Below are 27,918 nucleotides of genomic sequence, written 5' to 3'. Positions count from 1 at the left end.
TTGCTCACAACCCCAGCACACCTGGCAGTGTCAACAGCACCCATGAACTTGTGCCCCTGGCAGCAGCATTGCCAGCACCACCAGATAACCCAGGAGCAGCAGCATAAGCGGCACACAAGACAACAGCACCCGAGCCCATGGAGAGCCAGGTAACAGCAACAGTGGATCCCATGAACCTGCTTCTCCCAGTTGCAAAGGTGCCTGCAACTTTGGCCTTCCTACCTGGCAGGAGTGCCTGCAGACCCAACAAACCGGGATGTGCCAGAGGTGCACATGACCCCAGCCCCCACTCCACTGTCCCCCTCTCACTGCTATAGTGGGGGAATACACAACCCAGGCAACCCCGGAAACAGCAAAGGTGCTCACAGCCCAGTGAATCTGGTGGTGACACCCACAACTACAGTGACATCGTAAGCAGCAAGGCACCAGCAACCTCAGAGGCACAAGCAGTGCAAGGAGGGCACTGATGATGCATCTGGCAGAGGCAGTGGAATGTGGAAAGTGCAGACTTGCAGATACAACAAGAAGCAGCTGAGAATCAAAGTAACTAAAGCCTTACCCAAACAAGAAAAATGTTTCCAACCACAAATGCACCAGCAAAGGAACAACTCATCAAGCACCATTAAGAACTATAGTAACATGGTAGCACAAAAAGAAAATGACAACTCTCCAGAAAACAAACTTGAAGTCATGGAAAATTCTGATCTAACTGACAGAGAATTTCAACTAGTTGTCATGAAGAAACTCAACAAGTTACAAGAAAACTCAGAAAGACAGTCCAATGAGCTCAAGAATAAAATTAATGAGCAAAACGAGTGCTTCGCCAGAAAGATTGAAACGCTAAAAAAGCAAAAACAAAAACAAAAAAACCCCAGAAATTCTGGAGCTGAAGAACTCAATAAATGAGATGAAGAATAAATAGAAAGCATTGGAAATAGAGCAGACCATATGGAAGAGAGAATTAGCAAGCTCAAAGATAGAAATCTAGAAATGATTTAGGTGGAAGGAGAGAGAGAACTAAGATTTTTTTTAAAATGGAGAAATTCTAGGAGAAATATCACACTCAATTGGAAAAAAACAACATAAGGATAATGGGTATCTCAGAAGGAGAAGAGAAGGAGAAAGGAGCAGAAAGTTTATTTAAGGAATAATAGCTGAGACCTTCCAAAATCTGGGGAAAAAAACTAGATATACAAATACTTGAAGCTAATAGAATACCTAATTATCTCAGTGCAAAAAGATCTTCTCCAAGGCATATTATATTAAGACTGTCAAAAGTCAATGACAAAGAAAGAATATTAAGGATGGCCAGAGAGAAGAAAATAACTTACAAAGGAACGCCCCCATTAGGCTATCAGTGGATTTCTCAGCAGAAACTCTACGGGCTAGGAGAGAATGGAGTGATATATTCAAAATATTAAAATATAAAAACTGTCCAGCAAGAATAATCTATCCAGCAAAGTTATTCTTGAGATATTAAGGAGAAATAAAGGCTTTCCCAGACACACAAAAGCTGAAGGAGTTTATTGCCAGTAGACATGGCTTACATGAAATGGTGACAGGAACCCTCCTTCATGAAACAAAAAGGCAAAAGTATACAAAGCTTTGAGTAAGGTGATAAATAGACAGACAAAATGAGAAAATTGCAACTCTATATCAGAATAGGTTAATAAACACTTAATTATAAAATAAAGGCTAAAGGGAAAGGAAGTATTGAAAATAACTGTAACCACTTCAATTTGGTAACAAACTCACAATACAAAAAGGGATAATTTGTGACAACAAAAACAAAGAAGAGGAGGAGGAAAAGGATGGGACCTGCATAGCCAAATGGAGATAAGATGCTATCAGCAGAAAAAGGACTATCTCATCTATGAGATCTATTATACAAACCTCATGGTAACCACAAAACAAAAACTCAGAGCAGAGTCACAAAACATAAAAAAAAGCAGAAACTAAGAAACACATCACAGAAAACCACCAAACTGAAATGGCAGACAGAAACACAGGGAAAAAGAAAAAATGAAGATACAGAACAACCAGGAAACAAAAGACAAAATGGCAGCATTAAGCCCTCATATGTCAATAATCACCCTAAACGTAAATGGATTAAATTCGCCAGTCAAAAGACACAGTGTGGCTGGATGAATTAAAAAACACGACCCAACAAGATGCTGCCTCCAGGAGACTCATCTCAGCTCTAAAGACAAACATAGGCTCAGAGTGAAGGGATGGAAGATGATATTCCAAGCAAATGGCAACTAAAAGAAAGTGGGTGTAGCTATACTTTTATCAGGAAAAATAGACTTCAAGCCAAAAAAGATAACAGGAGACAAAGATGGACATTATATAATGATAATGGGACATTCCACCAAGAAGACATAACATTTATTAATATATATGCACCTAACATGGGAGCACCAAAAAATAGAAAGCAACTTATTAACAGACCTAAAGGGAGAAATTGACAACAACACAGTAAGTGGAAGACTTTAACACCCCACTAATATCAATGATACATCATTAAGACAGAGAGTCAACAAGGAAACATTGCCCCTAAATGAAACACTAGTCCAGATGGACTTAATAGATATATATAGAACATTCCATCCAAAAGCAACAGAATACACATTTTTCTGAAGTGCACATGGAATATTCTCAAAGATAGACCATATGTTGGAAAACAAAGCAAGCCTCAATAAATTTAAGAAAATTGAATTCATATCGAACACCTTTTCTGACCACAATGGTGTGAAACTAGAAATCAACCACAAGAAGAACACTGGAAAATTCACAAATATGTGAAGAATTAACAACATGCTACTAAACAGCTATTGGATCAATGAAGAAATCAAAGGAGAAATAAAAAAATACCTGAAGACAAATGAAAATGAAAACACAACATACCGAAATCTACAGGATGCAGCCAAAGCTGTAGTAAGAGGGAAATTTATAGCAATATGGGCTACTCAAGAAACAAGAAAAATTTCAAATAAACAATCTAACACTACACCTAAAATAACTAGAAAAAAGAAGAACAAACAAAGCCCAAAGTCAGTAGAAGGAAGGAAATAGTAAAAATTGAAGTGGAAATAAATGAAATAGAGACTAAAAAGAGAAGAAAAGATCAAAGAAACTAAGAGCTGATTCTTTAAAAAAAGTAAACAAAATTGACAAACACTTAACTAGACTTACTAAGAAAAGAAGAGAGAAGTCACAAATAAATAAAATTAGAAATGAAAGAGGAGAAATTACAATACCACAGAAATACAAAAGATTATAAGAGAATACTGTGAAAAGCTATACACCAACAAACTGGATAACCTAGAAGAAATGGATAAATTCTTAGACTCATACAACCTCCCAAAACTGAATCAAGAAGAAATAGAAAATCTGAATAGACCAATCGCAAGTAAAGAGATTGAAACAGTAATCAAAAACCTCCCAAAAAAACAAAAGTCCAAGCCCAGACAGCTTCTCTGGTGAATTCTACCAAACAGTCAAAGAAGGTTTAATACCTATCTGTCCAAAAGTATTCTGAAATATTGAAGACGATGGGATGCTTCCTAACTCATTATATGAGACCAATATTACCCTGATACCAAAACCAGACAAGGACAACACAAAAAAGGAAAATTACAGGCCAATATCACTGATGAACATAGATGCAAAAATCCTCAACAAAATGTTAGCAAATTGAATACAACAATACCTTAAAAGGATCATCCACCACAATCAAGTGGGTTTTATTCCAAGGACACAAGGATGGTTCAACATCTGGAAATTAATCAATGTGATACACCACATTAAGAAAATGAAGAATAAAAGTCATATGATCATCTCAATAGATGCAGAGAAAGCATTTGACAAGATTCAACATTCATTTATGATAAAAACTTTCAATAAAATGGATATAGAAGGAAAGTACCTCAATATAATAAGGGCCAGATATGACAAACAGACAGCCAACATCATACTGAAAAACTGGTGAAAAACTGAAAGCTATTCCACTAAGAAAAGGAACAAGACTAGGATTCCCACTCTCACCACTCTTATTCAACATAGTATTGAAATTCCTAGCCAGAGCGATTAGGCAAGAAAGAGAAATAAAAGGTATCCAAATTGGAAAGGAAGAAATAAAACTACATCAGTATTCGTGGATGACATGATTCTATATGTAGAAAACCCTAAAGAATCCATCAAAAAACTATTAGAAATAATAACTGAATACAGTAAAGTTGCCAGGGACAAAATCAACATACAAAAATCATTTGCATTTCTATATACTAGCAATGAACTAGCAGAAAGAGAAATTAAGACTACAATCCTATTGACAATTGCAACAAAAAGAATAAAATACCTAGGAACAAATTAAACCAAGGAGGTGAAAGACCTGTACACGGAAAATCTATAAGATGCTGTTGAAAGAAATTGAAGAAGACATAAAGAAATGGAATGATATTCCATGCTCACGGATTGAAAGAATTAACATAGTTAAAGTGTCCATATCCTAAAGCTATCTACAGATTTGATGCAATCCCAATCAGAATCCCAGTGACATTTTTCACAGAAATAAAACAAATAATCCTAAAATTTATATGGAGCAAGAAAAGACCCTGAATAGCCAAGGCAATCCTGAGAAAAAAGACCAAAGTTGGAGGTATCACACTCCCTGGTTTCAAAATATACTACAAAGCTGTAGTAATCAAAACAGTATGGTACTGGCAGAAAAACAGACACACAGATCAGTGGAACAGAACTAAGAGCCCAGAAATAAACCCACATATCTATTGACAGCTAATTTTCAACACAGGAGTCCAGAACACACAATGAAGAAAGGAAATCCTCTTCAACAAATCTTGTTTGGAAAACTGGACAGCCACACACAAAAGAATGAAAGTAGACCATTATCTTACACCATACACAAAAATTAACTTAAAATGGACTGAAGACTTGGATGTAAGACCTGAAACCATAAAACTTCTAGAAGAAAACATAGGCAGTACACTCTTTGACATTGGTCTTAGCAATATCTTTTTGAATATCATGTCTCCTCAGGCAAAGGAAACAAAAGAAAAAATAAACAAATGGGACTACATTAAACTAAAAATCTTCTGCAGAGCAAAGGAAATCATCAACAAAACGAAAAGACAACCTACCAATTGGGAGAAGATATTTGCATATCATATATCTGAAAAGGGATTAATATCCAAAATGTATGAAGAACTTGTACAACTCAACAACAAAAAAAACCCAAACAACCCAATTAAAAAATGGGCAAAGGATCTGAACAGACATTTTTCCAAAGAAGATATACAGATGTCCAACAGGCACATGAAAAGATGTTCAATATCACTAATTATTAGGGAAATGCAAATCAAAACTACAATGAGAAATCACCTCACATCCATCAGAATGTTTATTATTAAAAGGACAAGAAATAACAAGTATTGAAGAGGATGTGGAGAAAAGGGAACCCTCATACACTGCTGGTAGAAATGCAAACTGGTGCAGCCGCTATGGAAAAGACTATGGGGATTTGTCAAAAAATTAAAAATAGAAATACCATATGATTCAGCTATTCCACCTTTGGTATTTATCCAAAGCACATGAAAACACTAATTTGAAAAGACATATGTACCCGTATGTTCATTGCAGCATTATTCACAATAGCCAAGACTTGGAAGCAACCTCAGTGCACATCAATGGATGAATGGATAAAGAATATGTGGTATGTGTGTGTATATATATATGTGTGTATACACATATATATATACACATACGTATATGTATACAATGGAATATGACTTAGCCATAAAAAAAGACGAAATCTTGCCATTTGCGACGACATGGATGGACCTTGAGGGTATTATGCTAAGGGGAAATAAGTCAGATGGAGCAAGACAATTACCATATGACTTCAGTCATATGTGGAAGATAAACAAACAAACAAACACATAGATACAGAGAACAGATTGGTGGTCACCAGAGGGAAAGAGGTGGTGGGAGGTTGAACGGGGTAAAGGAGGTCATATGTAGCTGATGGATGGAAACTAGACTTTTGGTGGTGAACATAATACAGTCTATACAGAAGTTGAAATACAATGATGTACAACTTGAAATCTGTATAGTGTTATAAACCAATGTGACTTCAATTAAAAAAAAAAGGTGAATCAAATGGTGTTAAAAAATAAAAAAAGAACTCATACTGAAACATAGGTATGCCATTGCAAACCAGTGCAATGGAAGCCAGAAGAGAATGGAATGATGTTTTTAAAGTGCTGAAAAAAATATCTGCCAACATATATCCAGCAAAAATGAAGGTGAAATAAAAACTATTTATATAAACTTCTACAGCAAGTTTTATGTTTGATAGTGAAATGTTGAAAATTTCGCTTGAAATTGAGCCACATTAGACATGCTTATTATTTAGCATTGTGCTAGAAATAGTGGAGGAAGGATAGAGAAAGAAAAAAAAAGGCATAGGGATTTGAAATAAATTAATAAATTAATTATAAAATTAATTTACATTAATTAATCTAATAAGTATAACTAGTGGATTAGATAGAAAATTCAAAGAATCTATAGGGAAATTACTCAAATAAATAGACGAATTTAGGAAAATTTTTAAAGAAATGTCATCAGCTACATTTTATATACTAGCAAATAAAAAACTATGCAATAGCATCAAATATATCAAATACCAAGAAAAAACACTCCTAGAAAAATGAGTACAAAATCTCTAAAAAACACTACAAAACTATTGAAATATTGTGAAAAATAAATAAAGAACAAAATAAGTAGAGAGATAACTATATTCATATATTGGAATGCTCAATATTTTAAAAATTGCGATTCTCACCAGATTTATTTACGTATTCAAAGCAATCTGAATTAAAATTGTAAAAGGTTTCTTCATGGAATTTGATAGGTTCTTGCTAAAATATGGAAATGCAAAGGACCAATAATAGCCAACACAGTCTTGAGGTTTAAAAAAAACATGGCAGGAGTTGCACTACTGGCTGTCAAGATTTATTATAAAGCCACAGTAATTACACATGTTTTATTGGCACAAAGACTAGAAAAGAGAACCTAGAAACAGATCTATGCATGTATAGAGACTTGATTTGTGACAAAGGTGTGCCCGCAGAGCTGTGAGAAAGGGCTGCGTTTTCAATAAATGGTCTTGGAAAAATTGCATTTCCACATAGGAATAAGAAAAATAAACTTGACAAATATTTCACACCATAAAATTTAATTCTGGGGTCAGGGATTTGAACGTGAGAGAAAAACCAATACAGATTCCAGCAGATAGCATAGTAACATATCTCTGTAATCTTGGAGCAGGTAAAAATATTAAATGGGACGGAAAAATCCCTAATCATAAAGACAAAATTCATGAATTAGACAATAATGGTATTAAGAAAGTCAATTCTTCAAAAATTAACTCTCATTGACACAGTGAAAAATAAAACCTCAAGTAGGAAAAGCTATTTGCAAATTTTATAACTAGCAAAGACTTTATATCCCAAATGGCTAAAGTTAAGAAGATTGAAAATGCCAACTGTTGGAACACTCACATACTGAAGAGGGGGGTTTATATTGTGATACCTAATTTGAAAAACTGTTTGGGAATTTTACTAAATTTGAACATATATACACCTATAACCCAGCAGTTCAATTTCAAGCATATACTCACCAATACACCCAAAGGCATGTAAAAGAATGCTCAGAAAGCATTATTCAAATAAATGAGTGCTACCAACAATCTAGATGTCCTTCACGAGGTGGATTGATGCGTGGATAGTGGTGTATTCACACAATGGAATACCACGCAGGAGCGAAAGAATGAGCTACTGCTGCATGCAGCACCGTAACAGCAATCTCACTAACAACATTGAAAGAAAGATGCTAGATACAAAAAAGTGCACATGATATAATGCCATTTATAATAAGTAAAAAAAAAATAAAAATAAAGAATAATTATTAGAAGCCTAAGCTAAAGTGGTAAAAATGTGAATTAAAAAAGAGCAAGAAAGAGTATGATCACTGTAAAAGTCAAGGTAGTCTGTCTCGGAGACAGAGGGCGGGTGGAAGTATTGTAGAGGTCAGATGTCTGTGGGGGTGCTGATAATGAGTGGTGGTGACACGATTGCTTATTTGTTGAAAATCATCAAGCTGCAGATTTCTATTTTGTCTACTTCTCCCTATATATGTTTCATCTCACAATACAAAAGGTTAAAAAGTAAACTATAGAACAGAATTAATAAGAACTAAATGTTTTAAAATAGAAATCTTATTTTCAGTTTTTTCATTGAAAATTACCCAGATATCATTTTTTTGTTAAAAAAGTTAGTTTATAGTAATGATATAACATTATTTTACAAGGGGAAAAATTTCTTAATATTTTTTTCACAAAAAATTAATCCTATTACTAGAATGCAAATAAATCATAAACTATTACTTTGTTTTAAATTGAGTTTAAATTACTTGGGAAAAAATGTGTTCTCTTTTTCGTACAAAAATGTTGCTGTAGCCAGTTTTACAGAAACAATGGGTCATAATCAACAGACTTCAGAAGAAATTTCTAAGTTCAATGAATATAGTACTTTAGATTTTTTTCACTTTTTTCTCTATACTTCTACATTCTAAATTAAATAAATAATATATAGCTATAATATAATGACATTAATTCAAAAATATTTTAGTTAGGAAATTCACTTGTCGTAACAATATTATCTTTTACAAAAATATTTAATTCTCCAACAAATCTTAGATGAATATCATATGAAGCTTATTTTAGCTGACAAAGTAGCTGTTCATTACTGTCATTATAAGGCAACTTATAAATGCTTATCTGTGTGTGACATTCAACTCTGTTTCAAATACATAAACACACTTATTTCATTTATATAGCGTTTGAATTTCAAGGATACTATATGTACAGAAAATATTCATCACAAAATAGTTAACCTTTGTTATCATTTTAGACATAACTACACATTTTTCATGTTTCCAGTATTTCAGAAATTGACTCTTCATTATTTTAGTGTATATTTAGTATATTTGGTATATTTAACTAATATGGTCCTCCGAACAAGTCATGTTTTAAACAAATGAAGTATAAGGGTATTGGGTAAGTGAGGGGAGTCTCATTTACTTTAAATCTTAGAAATTTAGTGGTCTAATATTTTACATATTAGTTGAAAGTATGCTTCACACTGACTCATCAATGCTTGAGCTAAGCAATAAATTGATCAAGAACAGATTTTCTTAAAAAGATGCATTTTATTTCTTAGTTTAGTGTCTGTTTTCAAACAACTTCATAGGCACAAGCTCCTTAAATATATTAAAATACTTTGTATTTCTTGAAAATTAAAAGAAATGTGTATCACTATATTAATTATAACATATAAACACATGAAGAGCATATGTAAAGCTAATGCATGTTAATGATATTTATTTCAGACCTAAGGCAGCTGTTATGGAAACTTTCCGTTGCTTGGTGTTCCTAATGCTGTGTAGATTTGGTCGTCTGAAGCCCTTCATCCCTTCCTTGTCATTTGCTTTTGAGGTAAGATTCTTGCTTTAGGAGGCTATAGCAGGATTATACATCTACTGTGCATTTAACTCATTCATTCAACTTTATTTTCGTCTATTTATTTTGTGACTGGTACTTGTGGGAATTTTTTACCTATTCATTTATATACCAAAACATATTAGCTGTGTCCCCTTGAGCTGGTTAATATTGTTGAGCCTCAGTTTTCTGGTCTCTAAATTTGTATTGATAGCACTAACCTCATAGAATTGTTGGACAAATTATGTTGCATGATGTTTGTAAAGAAATTAAGCCACATACTTGGTTCTCAACAAGTGGTACAAGTGATTTTACAAAAAGTTCTTGGCAGAGACTCTGCCATTTGAGATTTTTCTTTTTATACTGTTAAAGTGAAAATTGTGATTAAGATATCTTGTCAATCCTATAAGAGGTAATAATTCTATGGAAATAAAATCATTAACATCATTGAGATTTCTCTACAATGGAAGAACATATGTTATAATGTGATCTTCTGTGATGATTAAAACTTACCTCCTCAATTTTTTGGAAGAGTTTGAGAAGGATAGGTATTAAGTCTTCTTTGAATGTTTGGTAGAATTCACCAGGGAAGCCATCTGGTCCTGGACTTTTATTTTTGGGGAAGTTTTTGATTACTGTTTTGATCTCCTTACTGGTGACTGGTCTATTCAGCCATAAGAAACGATGAAATCCAGCCATTTGTGACAACATGGGTGGACATTGAGGGTGTTATGCAAAGTGAAATAAGTCAGAGGGAGAAGGTCAAATACCGTATGATTTCCTTCATTAAGTAGTAGATAATAACAACAATAAACAAACACATAGAGACAGAGATTGGATTGGTGGTTACCAGAGGGGAAGGGGGGAGGGAGGAGGGTGAAAGGGATAATTCGGCACAGGTGTGTGGTGATGGGTTGTAATTAGTATTTGGGTGGTGAACATGATGTAATCTATGCAGAAATAGAAGTATAATGATGTACACCTGAAATTTATACAATGTTATAAACCAATGTTACTGTAATAAACAAAAAATTTAAAAAAAAAACTTACCTTCTAAGACCTACATTGAACTTTTGGGTAGATATTTATTGTTTCAGATCTTAGACAACTGTTAAAAAGCTTTATTCTCGTCACTAGTGTTACGGACATTGTTTTCTTCTTTTAAATTAAGGGTTATATTGTTTAACTTTGGTGTGGAGCAGCCTGCCAACATCTTCAGAAGGTGCAATATGTAACCTCATTTAAGCATGAAACGTAAATGCTGACATTTCCCTCAGCATCAATGGAAAAACTAAAATAGACACTTTCATAATTTAGTAATGATTTTGAATTGGAATAAATTTTTTGGAAAACAATTTGGTGCTACGATACAAGGCATATGGTACAAAAATGAGGAGGGGGAGATATATGTATATAAAAGTATGTGTATTTATTTTATGTATGTAAATATATCTGGAAAGATAAACAAGAACCTAACCCACGGTTGCCCGTGGGAAAGTAAATTGTGTGACTAGAAGAAAGGAATACAGGGAAGATTCTTATTAATATTCTTTGATACCTTTAAAATTTCTGACCCGTGTGAATATATTTTCTGCTTTAAAAACCGTGTAGGGCCAGCCCGTGGCTTAGCGGTTAAGTGCGCGCGCTCCACTACTGGCGGCCAGGGTTCGGATCCCAGGCGTGCACTGCTCCTCCGGCCATGCTGAGGCCGCGTTCCACATACAGCAACTAGAAGGACGTGCAACTATGATGTACAACTATCTATTGGGGCTTTGGGGGAAAAAAAAACGTGTAAATGTTTTAAATGAAGCATAAAATCTTAGTATCAGGATCTTGGATATCAGCCAGTCTAACATATTTTGCATTTAAATAGACATTAAAGTTTGTATATTATTTCTTGAATTACAACCTAAAGGCAAAGTGAAGGAGCATAAATTGTACTTAATGAAATTCGGAAATATACATGCCTGCCCAAAAAACCATTAAAATCAAAGAACGGTATTTTCACACTCTAAATGAGGGAAGGCATTCTAATTGTAGATATGAAAGAGAATAATTCCATTTAATGAATCTACTCTTTAGTATATTGTGTTAGTTTATCTTAAATGCTCCAAAAGCAACTGTAGAATGTGGGATCTTAAGTTATGCATGGTATAATCAAGTGGGAATGTATGCTTACAGAAACACATTGCGTTTGGGGTTCTATGATGATGGGATAGTGGAGGGCAGTGTAGTGTGTCCACCGTTTGTGACAAACTCTAATGGTGAGATGCTGTCCATTTACTTATTTAGTCAATAGGTGAAAGCGAGTGGTTAAGACTTGAGTTTCAAAGCCACATTACCTGAATTTGATTCCTGGCTCAGGAACTTACTAGTTATGTGTCCTTGGGCAGTTACTTGACCACTTAAATATTTTTAGCCTTGCCTTCCTCATCTGTAAATGTATGAAGTAATAATGTCTATCTAATAAGATTTTGAGAATTAAATGAGATAATCTATGCAAGAGACTTAGCACAGTGCTGAACACACAGTACATGCTCAATAAATGTTAGCTGCTGTTACTATTATTTTATATGAACTTAAAGAGCCCTTGGAATAATTCTTTGGCTTGCCTCGGAATCCAAAAGTCAAGTTTGGGAACAACTGACAGAGGGGATGTGGAGGAGACACGATGCCGAACTGAAAGTCACGGTTATGAATTCTTAGTTTGACTCTAGGCTATTGGACTCTGCGCCTCAAGTTATTCACTGGTGAAACAGATTTAGTGAGGGCTAACATGCATTGAGCTTTTACTATGTTCTAAATGCCTTACTCATATTACTCCACTTAACCTTCATATCAGTGTAACTCATGATGTAGTTACTCTTATTATTATTATGAGAAAATTGAGTTACAGAGAGGTTAAATAACTTGTTTGAATTAACATAACTAATAAGTGAACACGTCAGGACACTCAGGCAGTCTGACACCACAGCTCTTGATCATCTAGCAACATTTGCTTCCATATAATGATAGCAATACTCATCTACCTCAAGGATTTTAGATGAAAAATACACATGCAATGCAGCAAAAGTACTTTGAAAAATATTGAGAGACATAATGAAAGGTCTTATCAATTTAACTACAAAGTGTTCTTAAAAAACTAATGGTTTGAATAATTTACCTCTGAGTTATCTTTAGTTTATGATTCAAGGAAGGGAGGACACCATGGCAAAATCTTTCAAGCTGCTTACCTACTCTTTCTAGAACCTGTTCCTGTCCATCTAGACACACACGGCCAATTCTTCAAGAGTAGACATTGCCTGTGGTTTACCGCTAAAACTGTTCCTTAAAATGGTGTAATAGTATCTACTTCACATGGTTTGGTGGAAAAATTAAAAGACACAGTGGATAGAACATAGGAAGCACTTGATACATTTTAGTTCCTACCATTGTTCATATTTCTATTATTACTGCTATTACTATTATTAAACTATTATTATTATTAAAATTATTATTATTGGCCATTGAATTTCCATTGTTAAAACTGAACAAGTCTTCTCTGACCAGAAGTCAATAACTATGTGGTGAGGATGGGCAACTATTTTATTATTAATGTTTTTAGCTGTGAAGCAGCCTTTTCTTCCACTTCCTTTTAAAGTTTAAAATTTTTTAAATTACAAACAGTTACAAGTTTTATTTTTTAATTGTGATTTCACATTTGTGTTTCCCTCACATTTTTATTTCATAGAACTTTATGTAAATCTTTGCCATTTATTACGGTTTTAATAAAACTGTTCTTTGCCCCATACAAGCAGTATAAAAACCTAATAAATGGCTTCAGTGACTCCATTCAATATGAATTAGGGCTGACTGACCAGGAGTGATTACACTATAAGGACACAATGTTGCCACCATTTTTCTTCGAAGCTATCATTAGACTCAGTGTCATTGAAGCAATTAATCCCCTTTCTTTTATAAATCAATGTTGTATATATTGGCAACATTGGCTTGTGGCCCTGTGACTTCACTATTTATCTAGAAAGCTGGATTGGATTTTTGTTATATTGCTTTATTGTGTAAGTCAAATTCCATAGATTTGCATGATACCACTTCTACACTAAGCAAGCATACTGTTGAGTACACTCACAGCTGAAAACACCTACACACAAGCACACACAGACAGGAAAATTGACCTTAAATTATTTTTCACTTAGATTATAAAACAGCTCTTAGGTAGCTAAAATTCTGAGTCGGAAATACAAAGTATAATTTGAATTTGATCCTGGACCAGTATGTGGAAGATTTATTCCCTTTAGCTTTTGTCCACAAGAGTATTAAGTAAAAGCGTGGTGCCCTTGCTATTTATAAATAGAATTTACTGCTACACAAAAGCACAGCTTTCCATTTAGTGTGTGCAATGATAGTCCATGTCCTTGTCCATTTCTCTTTGGATGTGTCCATCAATATTTTGACCACCAACTCACATACCTTTTTTTAACTTGCTTTTTCATTCATAAGAAATTTGACAGAAAAACAATCTCTTCCTGCCTTCATTCACTCATTTCTCACTCACATACAGATACATATACACATAATTTTTTTTCTGCTAGCTCAGGTGTAATTTGTTCTTTCTAAGATGCACCTGTGAATCTGTGATTGATTTAATTTTCTCATATCAGTAGCTTTAAAGATGTCTAACCTGATGAACTGTTAAAGAGAAGATAGCAAGGTCAAAGATGAATAGCTATATTTGATAAGTATATAAGATAATCAGAAATATTTGTTTGCATACATTTTGATACTATGTGCATTTTTTTCATATAACATTTAATTGAAGAGATAGTTTAGGGTACTGGAAAAAGCATTGGCTTTGAAGTCACACAAACCTAAGTGTCATTCCCCGCTCTGCCGATTGGTTGTGGGACCTTGAGGGAGTTAGCTAAACTAATCATACCTTAGTTCCCTCAGCAAAAAGGAGAATGAAAACCTTACAGGGGTTGTTTTGATATTCAAAGGAGTAAAGAAGATAGTCTTTAAGACCTAGCATAATATCTGGCATGTAAGTAGTGACTATTATTAATAATAATTATATCCACTTATCTATACTATATACACATACATACATACGCAAACTACACACAAATTTAAAATAATCTTTTGAAAATTAGGGCATTAAAAGCAATGAAAATATAAACTTGAGAATATCTGCTTATTAGTAGCCAAATAATTTGAGTAGATTCCAAAAGAATATGCAATGCCTTTAAATTTAGACCTCAGATGTACACTTGAAATTTATACCATGTTATAAACCAATGTTACTGCAATAAACAAAAAATTAAAAAAAAAAAAAAAGAAAAATTCCAAAATCTGATTTACGTTTCTGCTTGCCATTTAAAGCTTTAGATTAGCTGGTTCTATCTTCTGTGGGCATTTACTTATCTCCTATTAGGACCCACACTTGGGGCTGCTGTTACTCGTTCATCTAATAACTTAAACAGTCCACCATCACCCAGCTGCTGGACTTTTCACTGCACTCTGCCTTCAGTAGGGTGCTCTCCACTTCCGCACCACTTCATTAAAATGGGAGCACATCACTCCCAGCTGGTAAACCAATTCATGTCTGGTGAAGATGTGCACAAGAGATGGGTAGGAGTTGGACAGGGGGAGTCCTAATAGAAAATAAATAAATGCCCACAGAAGATAGACTCAGCTTTTCTGATGCTTTCAATGGCAAGCAGAAATGTTTACCCAACACTTACTGAACGCCTGCTCCAGCAAAAACAGAACAAAAGCCCTGACTTTGTGGAGCTTAGATTTTAATCGGTGTATTAATTTTCGATTGATGTGTAACAAATCACCACAAACTTAGTGGCTTAAAGCAACACACATTTATTATTTAACAGTTTCCATGGGTCAGGAGGTCACGCACAGTTTTGCTCAGTACTCTGCTCAGGTTCTCAAAAGGCTGCATTTAGGTGTTGGCCAGATTGTGTTCTCATCTGGAGGCTCAACCACGGAAAAATCCTCTTCCAAGCTCACTCAGGTTGTTGACAGAATTCATTTCCTTGCAGCTGTGAGACTAGGGCACCAGCTTCATCTTGGCTTTTGACTGGAGACTGCCCTCAGGTCCCAGAGGCTGGCTGCAGGTCCCGCCACATGAGCTGCCTCAACATGGCTGCTGACCTCATCAAGCCAGCAAGGAGAGATCTTGCTCCCCGGGGAGCTCAGTCCCTCTTTTAACGGCTTTCACATGACTAAGACAGGCTCCTCCAGAATAATCTCGTTTTGTCAAATGAAAATCAGCTGACCCTCATTACTGCTCTGACCACATTTTCTACTACTTTCCTTCTTGCTTACTCAATTTCAGGCACGTGCAGCGTTCTAGGAACATGTTCAGTCCACCCTTCTTCAGTACGCTTGCTCTTGATTTTGCCTTTACTTGCTCTTTCCCAGGAATCCACATGGTTTTTGCCCTCACATCAGGTCTTAAGTGAAATGCCACCAGCCTTCCCTGGGTACTGTTTTTATTGTTGTTGTTGTTTTAATTTTGCCTCCGCCACTCCTGATTTATTTTTCACCATGGTACTTATCATTACCTCATAAAACATATATGTGAATATAAATATATATGAATATGCATATAAATATTTGTCTGACATTGTCTGTACCCTCTCCAACCGTGGCGCACAGAAACTAGACTGGCCCCGGGATCCTCCTCCTGCTGTCTATGTCACCCTGCATAATCCCCTCCCTGGAGTGTGGGTGAGACCTGTGACTTGCTTCCACCCAATAGAATAAGGCAAAGACTCTTGAACATTCATTTATTTATTCAGTAAATATTAAACGAGCACCGAAAGCACCTGCTACGCAGGTCATACTCACCAAAACGGAGAGAACAAGTTGCTGGAATTTCAACCTTACACAGAATGTTGAATAAATGTTGATTGACTTCAAATGACAAGGCATGCATATTCGGTTGTCCTTTCTTATCTAAATAGTTAGTCAAAATACGTGTATCAGAAAGTAAAGGAAAGTTTAGCAGTTCTTAGCAGCTTCGTGGATTCTTCTTTCTTTTTTGGTTAAATTCAGTCTTCATTGGTGTTTAAGTTATCATCTGTTTCTGCATAGCAATCCAACCCAAAAATTAATGGCTTAAAATAATGAAGATTTATTATTTTTCACAATTCCGGGTGGTTCCATTGCTGCTTTCACTTGGGCTCACTCTTGAACTATATTCAACTTATGGGTCAGCCAGGCTGGACAGTCACATGGGTCACATGAGGGGAGTCCATTTTGGCTATCAGCAGGAGTGCCTTTATTTTCCCTCCATATGACCTTTCACTCTCCAGTGGGCCAGACCAGGTCTTTACTTGGCAATTTCAAGATCATGACAGCTAAATCTACAAAGCTCCTTGAAGCTTAGGAACTGAAATTCAAAAGATTTCACTTCTGCCGCATTCCATTGGTTAGAGAATATTGCTAGGCTAGCCAATGTACAAGGGGTGGGAAAATAGATTCCACCTCTTGATTGGAAGAGTAGTCAAGTCGATTGTAAAATGGCCCATGAATTTAAGGCCATTATCCAATCTACCACACTTGAGTTTTATATTATTTAGGTTGATCTCACAATGATGACTAGTATATCACAGAATGTAGACATATTTGTCTGAAGCAATCTTAGATGCTTCGTTTCAACTGTACATCTCGCCACATTATAAATGTAAAGAAGAGACTACTCTCAACTTTTTTCATAAAATATATGCTAGTCTACCATAAAGATACTTATGGATTCAAGGGGAAAATGACGCACACACTGACTTATGAATATTCATAATATACAGCAGTTTTGACTAATCTATTTCGGTATTATTCAAACTTAAAATATTTTTATCAGAAAGTTTGCAGTTTGTGAAAGAAAGTTTGTGGAAATTTTGTGTTTATGAGTAGTAGCTATGTTAGTTTTAAATAATACCCTTCTTAATCAACTCGTAATTATTTTTCCGTTATGTAGTATTTATGTATTAAATTATATAAAATATTTTTTAAAAGATAATAAAATGAAAACCACCCACATTAAAACTATAATATTACAATACCAGTGAGGTATTGTTAACACTGTGTAGTCTGTTCCCTGCGTGATCCTCCTCTATTTCATACTCCCACATATACAACCATTATCTTGCACTGTGTGCTTATCATTTCCATGCTTTTCTAAACAAATTCTAAACATCATTTCTAAACAAATTCTAATTTTTTCATTTATTCTTAAATTTGCCATTAACCAATATTTCATTGATTTTTAAAAAATGTTTGAGTACAATAAAATGGTATCATAACATATATATTTTTTCCTGTAATTTCCCTTAATTTCCTGAATGTTTTATTCCTAAAATTATCCTTTCTGTTGCACGCAGTTGTAGTTTATTCATTTTTATTGCTATAAGATATTTCATTGTATGACTATATCAAAATGTCCGTTGTCCAGTGTTTGTTTCTAGCTTTTACTTTTACAATGCTGCAATGAAAATTCGTGCACATATCTTCTAGCACACATGGCATACATGTAGAGTTTCTTTAAGTTTTACAGCTAGGTGTGGAATTACTGGATTGTAGGAAATGCGCCTGATTACATTCTTAAGAGAACATCGAGTTGTCTTCCAAACTGGTTGTAAAATTTACCACTATCAGAGTATAAATTTACTCACCTAAGTCAGATTTGTCAGATTTCTTAACTTTTGTTCATCTGAGGAATTAAATGATATCTCACTGTATTTCTAATTACCTTTTTCCTGTTTACTACTGAAGTAGATCATTATTTTGTCTTTATTGGCCATTTATGTTTCTTTTACTGTGATATGCTTTTTCATGTCATTTACCCATTTTTTCCATTCATTTATTTTCTTCTGCATATCAGAAATTCCATATATGATGATACCAATCCTTTGTCGTTTGTATTGGTTAAAAGGATCTTCTCTCAGCTTGTAGTTTGTCTCATCATCCCAGGATTGAATTCAGATGGATTTCATTCCATAGAGTAATGCTATATAATAGTACACTACCTCCACACATGAAGATGCTACTACTAAACCAGCCATTATTATTAGTTCTGATAAACGTAAACTTTTTCTATATTGTGCGAGATATATCCAACTATAATTCCTTCTGTAATGACCAGTTTAAGCCTATATAACTCCTGGGCTGGGTTGTGAATCTAGGCTAAAATTATGCAAAAACATAAAGCTAAAATACAATTTGAAGACTGATTCCATTATCATGGCTTCTTTAGTAAGTTTTATTGACTATTTAGATTTTAAATATATACACATAAAGATTTCCCCTATCCCTCTGTAGGGGAGAGTAAAACTTAAAATTAATCCAAAATCTACTCTATATCATATCAAAACTGCTAAACTGTACTGAAATTCTTCTATATCCTTGATGCTGTATTACCAACTGCATATGAGTCTTCTCTTGAACAACCCACATATTAGCCATTTTATCTGTTCATTAGCTATTTATCCAACAGGTGAATGTAAGCCACTTCACCCACCAGATCATAGTCCCAGATTGTAATCCCTCTTGTATTCTATAAATTAAGAAATTTGAAACAACCCATATGTGACATATAAGAGAATATGTTTTATAGGACATAAAAGATTTTTATTTTTAGGGCCGGCCCGGTGGCACAAGCGGTTAAGTGCGCGCGCTCCGCTGCGGCGGCCCGGGGTTCGCTGGTTCGGATCCCGGGCGCGCACCGACGCACTGCTTGGTAAGCCATGCTGTGGCGGCGTCCCATATAAAGTGGAGGAAGATGGGCACAGATGTTAGCCCAGGGCCGTCTTCCTCAGCGGAAAAAAAAAAAAAAAAAGAGGAGGATTGGCGGATGTTAGCTCAGGGCTGATCTCCTCAAAAAAAAAAAAAAAAAAGATTTTTATTTTTAGCCAAAAAATGCAAAAGCCATGAAATAGGGTAAAATATACAAACATTGAGGTTATTAGCAAATTTCCTTTGAGATTTTTTGTGTGTTTATATAATAAAGTTTTGTTACTCTTCTTCCTTCAACTGTAACTCAATTTAAGTATTAAATTGCCAGTCTCTTTCAAAATATTTTTATTCTTTCACTCTCCCTTGCCACGCTTTTAAGTATTTTTAGAATATAGACATAATTTTTTCAAAGTTTATCATCACATACAATTAAGAAATGTTTACTCTGTTCCAGGTCCTATGCAGAGAGCTTTAAGTGTGCCACCTCCTTCATGTACACATCTCTCTCTCTCATGTCCATATCGTGTACTGTTCTACATGAGTGGATAAAAATAACTAATGTATTGAGTGTGGAGCAGGCTAACTAGCAGGTGAAAATAAGCTGTTTGGGGGTGATTTATATGAGGCCACTTTTTAAAAAAATACTGTCCATTTCCTGTGTTTCTTCTAAAAACAATTACTTTTTCTCTCTATGAGCAACAAAATACTTGGTAAACAAAATAAAGCAATATTAGAATATAGTACTACTTTTTTGTTTTATCAAAGGAGAGACTAGTTTTGACATAGTAGATGGTAAATTATCTCATTCAATTTCCTGAAATTTGTTGGTCCTTATGTGGGATTTTAAAACGTTGCCTCAACATACAAGGATATGTTAATCCATGATAGTTTTCTATGTATCATCTTTTCCTATTAAGACGGTGAAAAATTGAGACATTTATATCTTATCTTCTTATCCACCCATCCCTCCTCCCTTAGGCCTTTATTTGAAAAGTGCTAACACAGGCATCACCAAGGGCAGTAGCTTTTGCAAATATTTTAGATTCAAGGAGATTTTCACCATCAAGCACTTTTTTCCACGTTTTAATATTATGTGTATTATGAAGAACACTAATTTTATGTATTTCTGATTAACTTATATTAAAATCATCAAAACTTAGGTGTTTTAAGGAGAATTCTACATCAAAAATTACACTGAGTTTTTTTTTAAGTATTTTAATACACTTCTTTTTGTTTAGTTTCTGTTTGTTTCATTTACTTTGTCTTGCTTTTTTGCTTGTTTTATTTTTCTTGTTTGAAAACAGGAAGTGATTACTTGCCAAGAGTAGATTAACTAGAAGAGCAAACATGTTGAATTTAGTTCAACATTGCAAACTTTGCAATTTTGAGTGAGTTCTAAAATGGGTACAATCTCTATTAATTATATTCTTTGGATAAAAATAGAGATTTAGGAATGTTAGAAGTCTAGCGTTCTACCTGGCCCGTTCCTGACCACTGAACCAGTTTCTGTCTTGTTGACTCACGTAGCTCTCCATTTTTCATGGCTGTCCTGTTACCTGACTCATTTGCGGGTATAATCTCCCAGGTCAACATGGTGACTTATGAGCAGAAGCTTAAGGTAAACATCATTTGCTCATAAGACATTATTTCCACATCACCTTGGTTTTCTGCTTGGCATTTAAAAAAAGAAACCCTGCCTCTCTTTATAATCACCTGTCCTATATTTGAAATAACAAAGAGCCTTGCATTTTGCCTCCTCTGGTCTGAGTGTGCCATGCGCTGTGCTATGATTTATGACCTCAGCATCCAACACCCTCCATGCACTAACAAGATGGCCCGCTGTGTTTGAAATATATCCCCCAAATGAAAGCAAACACAGCCTTGTGATATAAAGCCTTGTCAGCATGCAAGGAATTAAACACATACAAGTTCTAATTTTTAGTCTTTCATTTCGCAGTGCCTTTAAGAATGGCTAAAATAAGTTAAGATCCACGGGTGGACAGGATTTCATATACTAGACTGGGGCTCTAACAGGAATCCTGACCCTGCGAAGAAGGAGCAGGGGTATTGGGCAGAACGGCAACGTGGTTTCCCCCAGCACATGACAGGGACTCATTATAGGCTTGCTGTTGCCTGTAAGCTGGTTTCACTACCATCAACTACGAGGCAAGAATGCCTGGTTCCAGATGCTCTCGCCAATTGACCGTAAAATTGCTACGCATTTCTGGCCAAGCCCGAGATTTTAAAAGCTCCCCTCCGCCTCCCCTCAACACCCTAACCCCCAATTCTCTCTAAAAAGCTGCTCATTATTCTTCCTTTGCCCCCTGATCTCAGCAAAAGAAATACTTCTGGAATCAATTAGAAATGTCTGCCCTTGATGAGGTTTGCACGTGAGTTTGGAGTTGTGCGGCTTTGATAGTGGCAGCCAACAGCTGCAGTTTCAGGTGGTAAAATCTAAGAAGAAATTTTCCAGGGTTTATTTACCATCATAAAAATTTTAAAAATAGGCAAGACATGTAGGGAGACCGTCTTTAATGCCTTTGAAAGTGAGCTTGAATTTGAATTATATATTTATTTTATCCACAATGAGCAAACTGGAGGTCTCAGATTGGAGGATCTGTCTATTGCTTTAATAGATTGTCAAATAGTTCTAAATACTGGAAATGGGGGTTTCCTTTTCAAAGGTAAATGGTAAAAGAGCATCCCCTTATTTCTTCTGTCATGTTAGCTGCTTGACAAGTAAGGATAGCCAAGTTTAATGGAAACAGAACGCATTTTCTGAAAATAATGTGAATTAATACTGTGTAATGTATTTGCCTACTCTCTTTCTCTCTAGCTATACATATATATATAATATTTAATCAAAACTTATTGCATGATTTTTTTTCTTTTTAAATATAACTATTTGGTAAGCTTTTATTAATGCTCATTTGGTAAGGTACTATCAACTTCTTTTTATGTTTATGTGTCTATTTAAAATTATTAGCTGTTGTAGCATGAAAATGACATGATTTTCCTAAAGCCAAATTGAAAAGCACAGTAACGACCCAGGTATCTGAATTTCATCTGGCACTTCCAAGCACATTGCCTTTTCTTTCCTTGAGTGCATGATATGCTTTCTGGAAGTCTGCTTTTTTTGTCTCCTGCTGACTAAAAAGCAGAGACAATTTCAAGTGTATATTCTTATTATTAAAATTTTCATTCATGCCTTCAAGAAATGCTATCAAACTTTTTTCCCCAGGGAATCACCGTTAAATATAGAATTTTAGTTCCCAGAACTACCTCTTATTTCTCTAATCAAATGGAATTTTAAGGACCTGTTATTTCCCCTTAAAGCGTTGCAATTTCTACTTATATAATGGTGGAGAGGTATATAGAGGGAATTTTGTGTCTGCTTTTCTGGGAGAATCTCCATATTTAAAGGCAACAGAGATAAGTTTAAATTTCCATTTTTAATGACAGTTCTTTCTACATGGGTAGACGTTTGCCCATAATCAGTCTGGTTTCTAGATTGAAGTTTATTAGTTAGTAAAACTAAGTGAATAAATAAATAACTATATTATCAAGTGTACCTAAAATGTAGTACAATTTTATTATATTCATGGAATGACTTAGTAGGCTTAAAAATTTGGTTACGTAAAATATCTAATGTTTCATGCATGCCATAATGTGATAAAGGTTAAAAAGACATATTTTGCCTACTAGTTTTCTGGGTAAAGTAGCATGCCACCACCACCAAGAACAAAAAGAAACAAAGCTGAACAACTTTTAATTACCATCTTTCAAAAATAATGCCTCATTTATCCTTCACAATGTCCTCCATATGCTCTGCATGTCATTGGTGAGCCAAACTTTCTTTTATGGGGTAAAACAGAAAAAAAGCTGTATGCAGCCTTTAACATTCTGGAAATTACTTCCCTGTGATCAAATTGTTACAGAAAGGAAAAGCTGACTAACTTGTTCATTCTTTTTCTCTGAGATGAAACATCCCGTGTGCCAGCTTTTCCTAAATACGCTCAGATCTAAGAGCAAAACCCAACTGTTTGGTATTAAACCCACTGACAGTTGAAACATTCTTTCCAGGGAGGAAGCAGAAATCTCTTCTCTCTGACTCTCAAATATGAGGCTTCCTCTTAGGTATGAGGTGAGACTGCAAGCTTACTAAGAACCATTTGGACATGCAATCTCAGAGAAATGCGTCTAGCTGGTGGAAAGCTACTGCCTGACACCCTCACTTGCCACTCCTAAGTTTGCTGTTTAAGTAGTATCATCTTCTCTACATGCTTACAAAATGGACCCGGGGGAATTGGCTGATTCAGATTAAAAGCTAATACGGATTTTTCCACCCAGTTTATACTGTCTTTTATATTATTTCTATCAAAATTCAATGTTTAAAAGCATTTTGATATAGCGTACAGCACAAGAAGGTAATATCTCTCTTAAATTGTGTGTGTTTATGACAGTGTCTAACACTGGCTTGGCCCAGCTTTGTACACTTATTTAAATTATTGTGATGAGATGGAGAAAAACTTGGACTCAGATTCCAGACACATGGCTGTTATGAATTAACAATGTGAGTAAAGTCACTTAGTTCTCAGTTTCACCATCTGTAAAGTCAAGGGAATAAAATAGACTTCTAAAGTTACTTCAGTGTTTAAGATTTCATGCTGACTGTGTGATTTAAAAAAAAAACAGATTAAATAATTGCTATTGGTTTACATTCATATAATTAATTCACTAAGAAGAATGAGGTTCTGAGGAATCTTTAGGAAGTGAAGAGTTGAGTCTATGCGATTTTTCAATACATGGCATATGAGAACATAAAAGACAGGACTGGAACAATAATGATCCTAATTGTGTGTTATAAGAGTTTAACTATACCTCCGTATAATCATCCCCATGGCCTTTTCAACCTACAAAGTGACTCCAAAGAAATAAATAATCAAAGTAGATAAAAAACAATTTGCTTGCTACAAATCCATTTTCCAGACAATCTTCCTTAGTGGTAAAGATGGAGCTTGTAGGGGTTCCAGGCCAGTGGATAAGAAGTTAGGTCACTGGAGTGGAGCCTGGAACAAATTTATGATTGGGAGAACATTGAATATTGAAATGCTAAAGCCAGTATCTTTGATATAATTGACAGCAAGTCTTTAAGAAGGCTTTCTGAGAATCGTTGTGCCAAAAATCGATAATAGGTCTGCATAGAGAGTGTTAACAACATTCAGTAAAATTAAGTTATTGTCAGTGTGCATAGAGTAAAGGCACTAGAGGCATATATTCCTTCTACTTTATTCTCATAGTTAATTATAAATCACTGAGATGTCACTCATGGAAAGAAGCCTCAATGTGAAACACATTAGTGGTTTACAATAAGAATGTGGAAGTATTTAATCAAAATGCATTAGGCGGATAGTTTAGAGAATCTTTAAGGCTTGCTCTACCATTTTTTGTTAGTGATACTATGTGGAAATCACAGTGCAAAAATTATTTGTCTCAGTCTGCTAAATACTCTTCAGATGATTGCTAAAAACGGGGGATAATTTTGCATGAGATTTCCATTTACTTTAAATCTAACCCTACCACAACTAAAATCGTGGACATATCAACCTGCAGCGGTACTTTTAGCTCAGCCTTATTCAATGGTTCCAGAGGAAAATCTTCAAGTGAAAGCAGGGAGATACTTGAGTCATATTAAACTCCAGTAATAATGATCGGAGTAAAAAAGTAGATTCTCTGACTGTACAAATACACAAATTTTACAAAACAGCAAATGGAAAGGAATCTACCCAAAGCTACAGTAGAATAATACATATATAAGAATATGTGTTCTCAAATAACCATAGAATATATTCCAGGGCATTTAGTTTTCCTTAAAGTTTGAAATTCTTGTCACTCTCTCCATACCGCCTTCTGTCATCTGATCCTCAGTTCTTTCTTTTACTCTGACAATGGTGGTTTCATCTGTCATTCAGTGCAATTTCACTTGCTTATTTCTGGCCAGCATTATTCCAAGTAGCATGTATTTGACCTTAGTAATATACGTATGTGTGTTGGTGGGAGATTCTCTCAAGAGAGAGGCTATAGAGGAATGAGTTCAGGTATCTTTTGGGGATGGAGTTGGGTCATTGGGATGTGGGCCTTTGGAGGAAAATTAGACCTTGAAATGCTAAACTATTCTCTTCGGATTGCAGGTCAAGGGGACTTCTATTTACTCCCACTTCTGATAAAACATTCTATTATTATATAATAGAATATATATATATATATATATATATGTACTGTGGTTGTAGTGTATATATTCTATTTTATAATAATATATTATTATAAAACATTATTATAAAAACATCATCATGAACATCAAAGGTATCCTGGAATAACAGAAGTCACAAAGAGCAATAGTTAACCTCAGGAAAATGTATTTGAGAGCAAGAACTATGAGTGAACTTTATTTTGTAAGAGTAAAGGCAAGAGAAGTTACAAGGGGTTACTTTTGACGTGAAGATAGGTCTAATATCCCATCAATGTTCTTCCTCTTGTATCAAGGTGATGACAATAACAGACTTCGTTTAATTTAGTTGCCTACCAGTCAGCAGCTTCTAGACTGAAACAAACTCAGGGTTCATACGCTAAATCCGACCTTTGGTTGTATTTTGTTTGAACTACACAGAGCTATTTGTTTTTAACTTAAAATTTGATAGGTTACTAACATTTTAAATCAGGAGATTTTAAGAACCTGATTTAATGGTTTCTCTTGGAAAAGAATCTGACCACCCTGAGCCTGCATTCTCTCAGGATATCAGTGGGTTAGAACCAAGGAACAGTTCTGAGTTCATGAATGGTCCTCCAGGCAGAGTTTTGATTCTTTCAGGTCATAGATATCAAGCAGGATAGGCAAATAGATGTTACAGATAGCATGTGAGTCCCTGTTACTTTGTGCCATGGAAGAAAATGACTACATTTCCTATCATAGATTAAAGGATGTTTAAACTTCCGAGATGAAAATAAATGGAAGGATAAACTGCTGTTGTCAGCTTTCATCATTTGAGCTATTTTAGAACTGGGAGAAACCTAATCATCCTTTTTGGCATTTTACAGATGTGCCCTACGTCTAAGAGATTTAGTGACTTATCCCAAGTTATGTGGTTAGTGAAGAGCCAGGGCATGGATGTAAGTGTTAGTATTTGTATATATGTGGTTGTACGTGCATAAAATTTGTCAGGAAGTACACATACGCACAAAAAAAAAACCCTAGTAATGTTCGAATCCTCTGGGGAGAGGAATTGCATGGCAGGAGGACAGATGTGGAAGGGAAATTTTCACAGAATCTTTTAAAGTTTGATTCATGTGTATGTACTGTCTATTTTTTTTAAAGGACCTATACTGACACTTCAAAGAGTAATTTTTCCATGAATATATAAGAAATAAATATAATACATAAAAGCATGTAAATTTATATATATAAAATAGTTACTTGAAAATGCACTTTTAATTTAAATAAGTGGATTTAATTTAAAAAAATAGTAAGATGCAGTTCAATTCAACAAGTTTGTTTTTCGCTTGTAATCAACACTAAAATAACCATTTTCCAAAGCCTTATGTTACATATGGTCAACTCATTTTTCGGGTTTTAACCTTTGAATAACTTTTTAAAAATTAGCATTTTGGCTAAAATCAAATTGTTGAATTTTTCTCAGTATAACTTTTTAAAATTTTCTTATGTTTTACTTTTAGGTCTATGATTTAAAAAATGAGGATGCTTGAAATATAAGGAAGGATAACAATATTCCTCTTATTATTTGGATGTCATGCAAGAAAGAGTAGTTCAAGTAAATTATCCCCATAACTATCAAATAAAAATTGCCTGATGAAGGAAGATTAACAAACGTCATGTTTTACCATTGAATCCTAAGCCCAGAACACTTGAAACACTTTGTAATGTTTAAATGTTGGAAATAGGTGTTATGAAGAAATGAATATACAAAGCCCAAGTTATTTACTAAATAAAGTACTTGAGAGCTAGACCAAATAATGCTGTTACCTCTTTCCCAATGAAATTTGAGTGATTACATCTGTCTTGGCAAAAGTGGTTTGGTTTATCTTAATGTAGAGTCCATGTAATGCTTATATTACATTGTTTACGTTGCTGATTGAAAGCTAATATACAGTATGTGCAGTTTGAGATGCCTGTTTCCGTTTGAAATGTATGGTTTTTATATGACAAAGAATACTATCAATGGGTTTTTGAAATTTACCTGAATTTAACACGTCTTCTTTTTACAACATCTACCAAGAAAGAATCAGTATTTTTCTTCCTATTGCAAGGAAGGAGCAAAATCTTCCTAGAACAAAATCTACTCAAAGATCCTCTCTTTAATTTATAAGGAAAATGTTCAGCTATATTGAACAATAATTATATTTGCACTTTTAAGAAGAATTAACATTTTATTAAAACAATGATATTTTATTCATCTTACTTGGATTTAATAGATCCATCAATCACTCACATACTCCACAAATATTTATTAAGTACCAACTTTGTGATGGAATTGTTAATAGTGGTTAGGAACATGGAGTCTGGACTCATACAAATTTTG

At 34.6% G+C, this 27,918-nt stretch overlaps 1 protein-coding gene across 1 annotated transcript in view; it reads left to right on the top strand.

The window, feature by feature from the left end:
• Window positions 1-27,918, top strand: part of AGMO (alkylglycerol monooxygenase) — a 326,257-nt gene that overhangs the window by 182,020 nt on the left and 116,319 nt on the right. Inside the window, exon 12 of the mRNA XM_058526593.1 lies at window positions 9,469-9,574. Coding sequence (XP_058382576.1) covers window positions 9,469-9,574 — 106 coding nt within the window. The remainder of the gene's footprint in view (window positions 1-9,468; window positions 9,575-27,918) is intronic.

This window comes from Diceros bicornis, chromosome 3 (genome assembly GCF_020826845.1).
Source record: "Diceros bicornis minor isolate mBicDic1 chromosome 3, mDicBic1.mat.cur, whole genome shotgun sequence".
Classification (NCBI taxonomy): domain Eukaryota; kingdom Metazoa; phylum Chordata; class Mammalia; order Perissodactyla; family Rhinocerotidae; genus Diceros; species Diceros bicornis.
The sequence above is the reverse complement of the archived record's forward strand: the minus strand, read 5'-3'. Positions and strand labels throughout refer to the sequence as shown.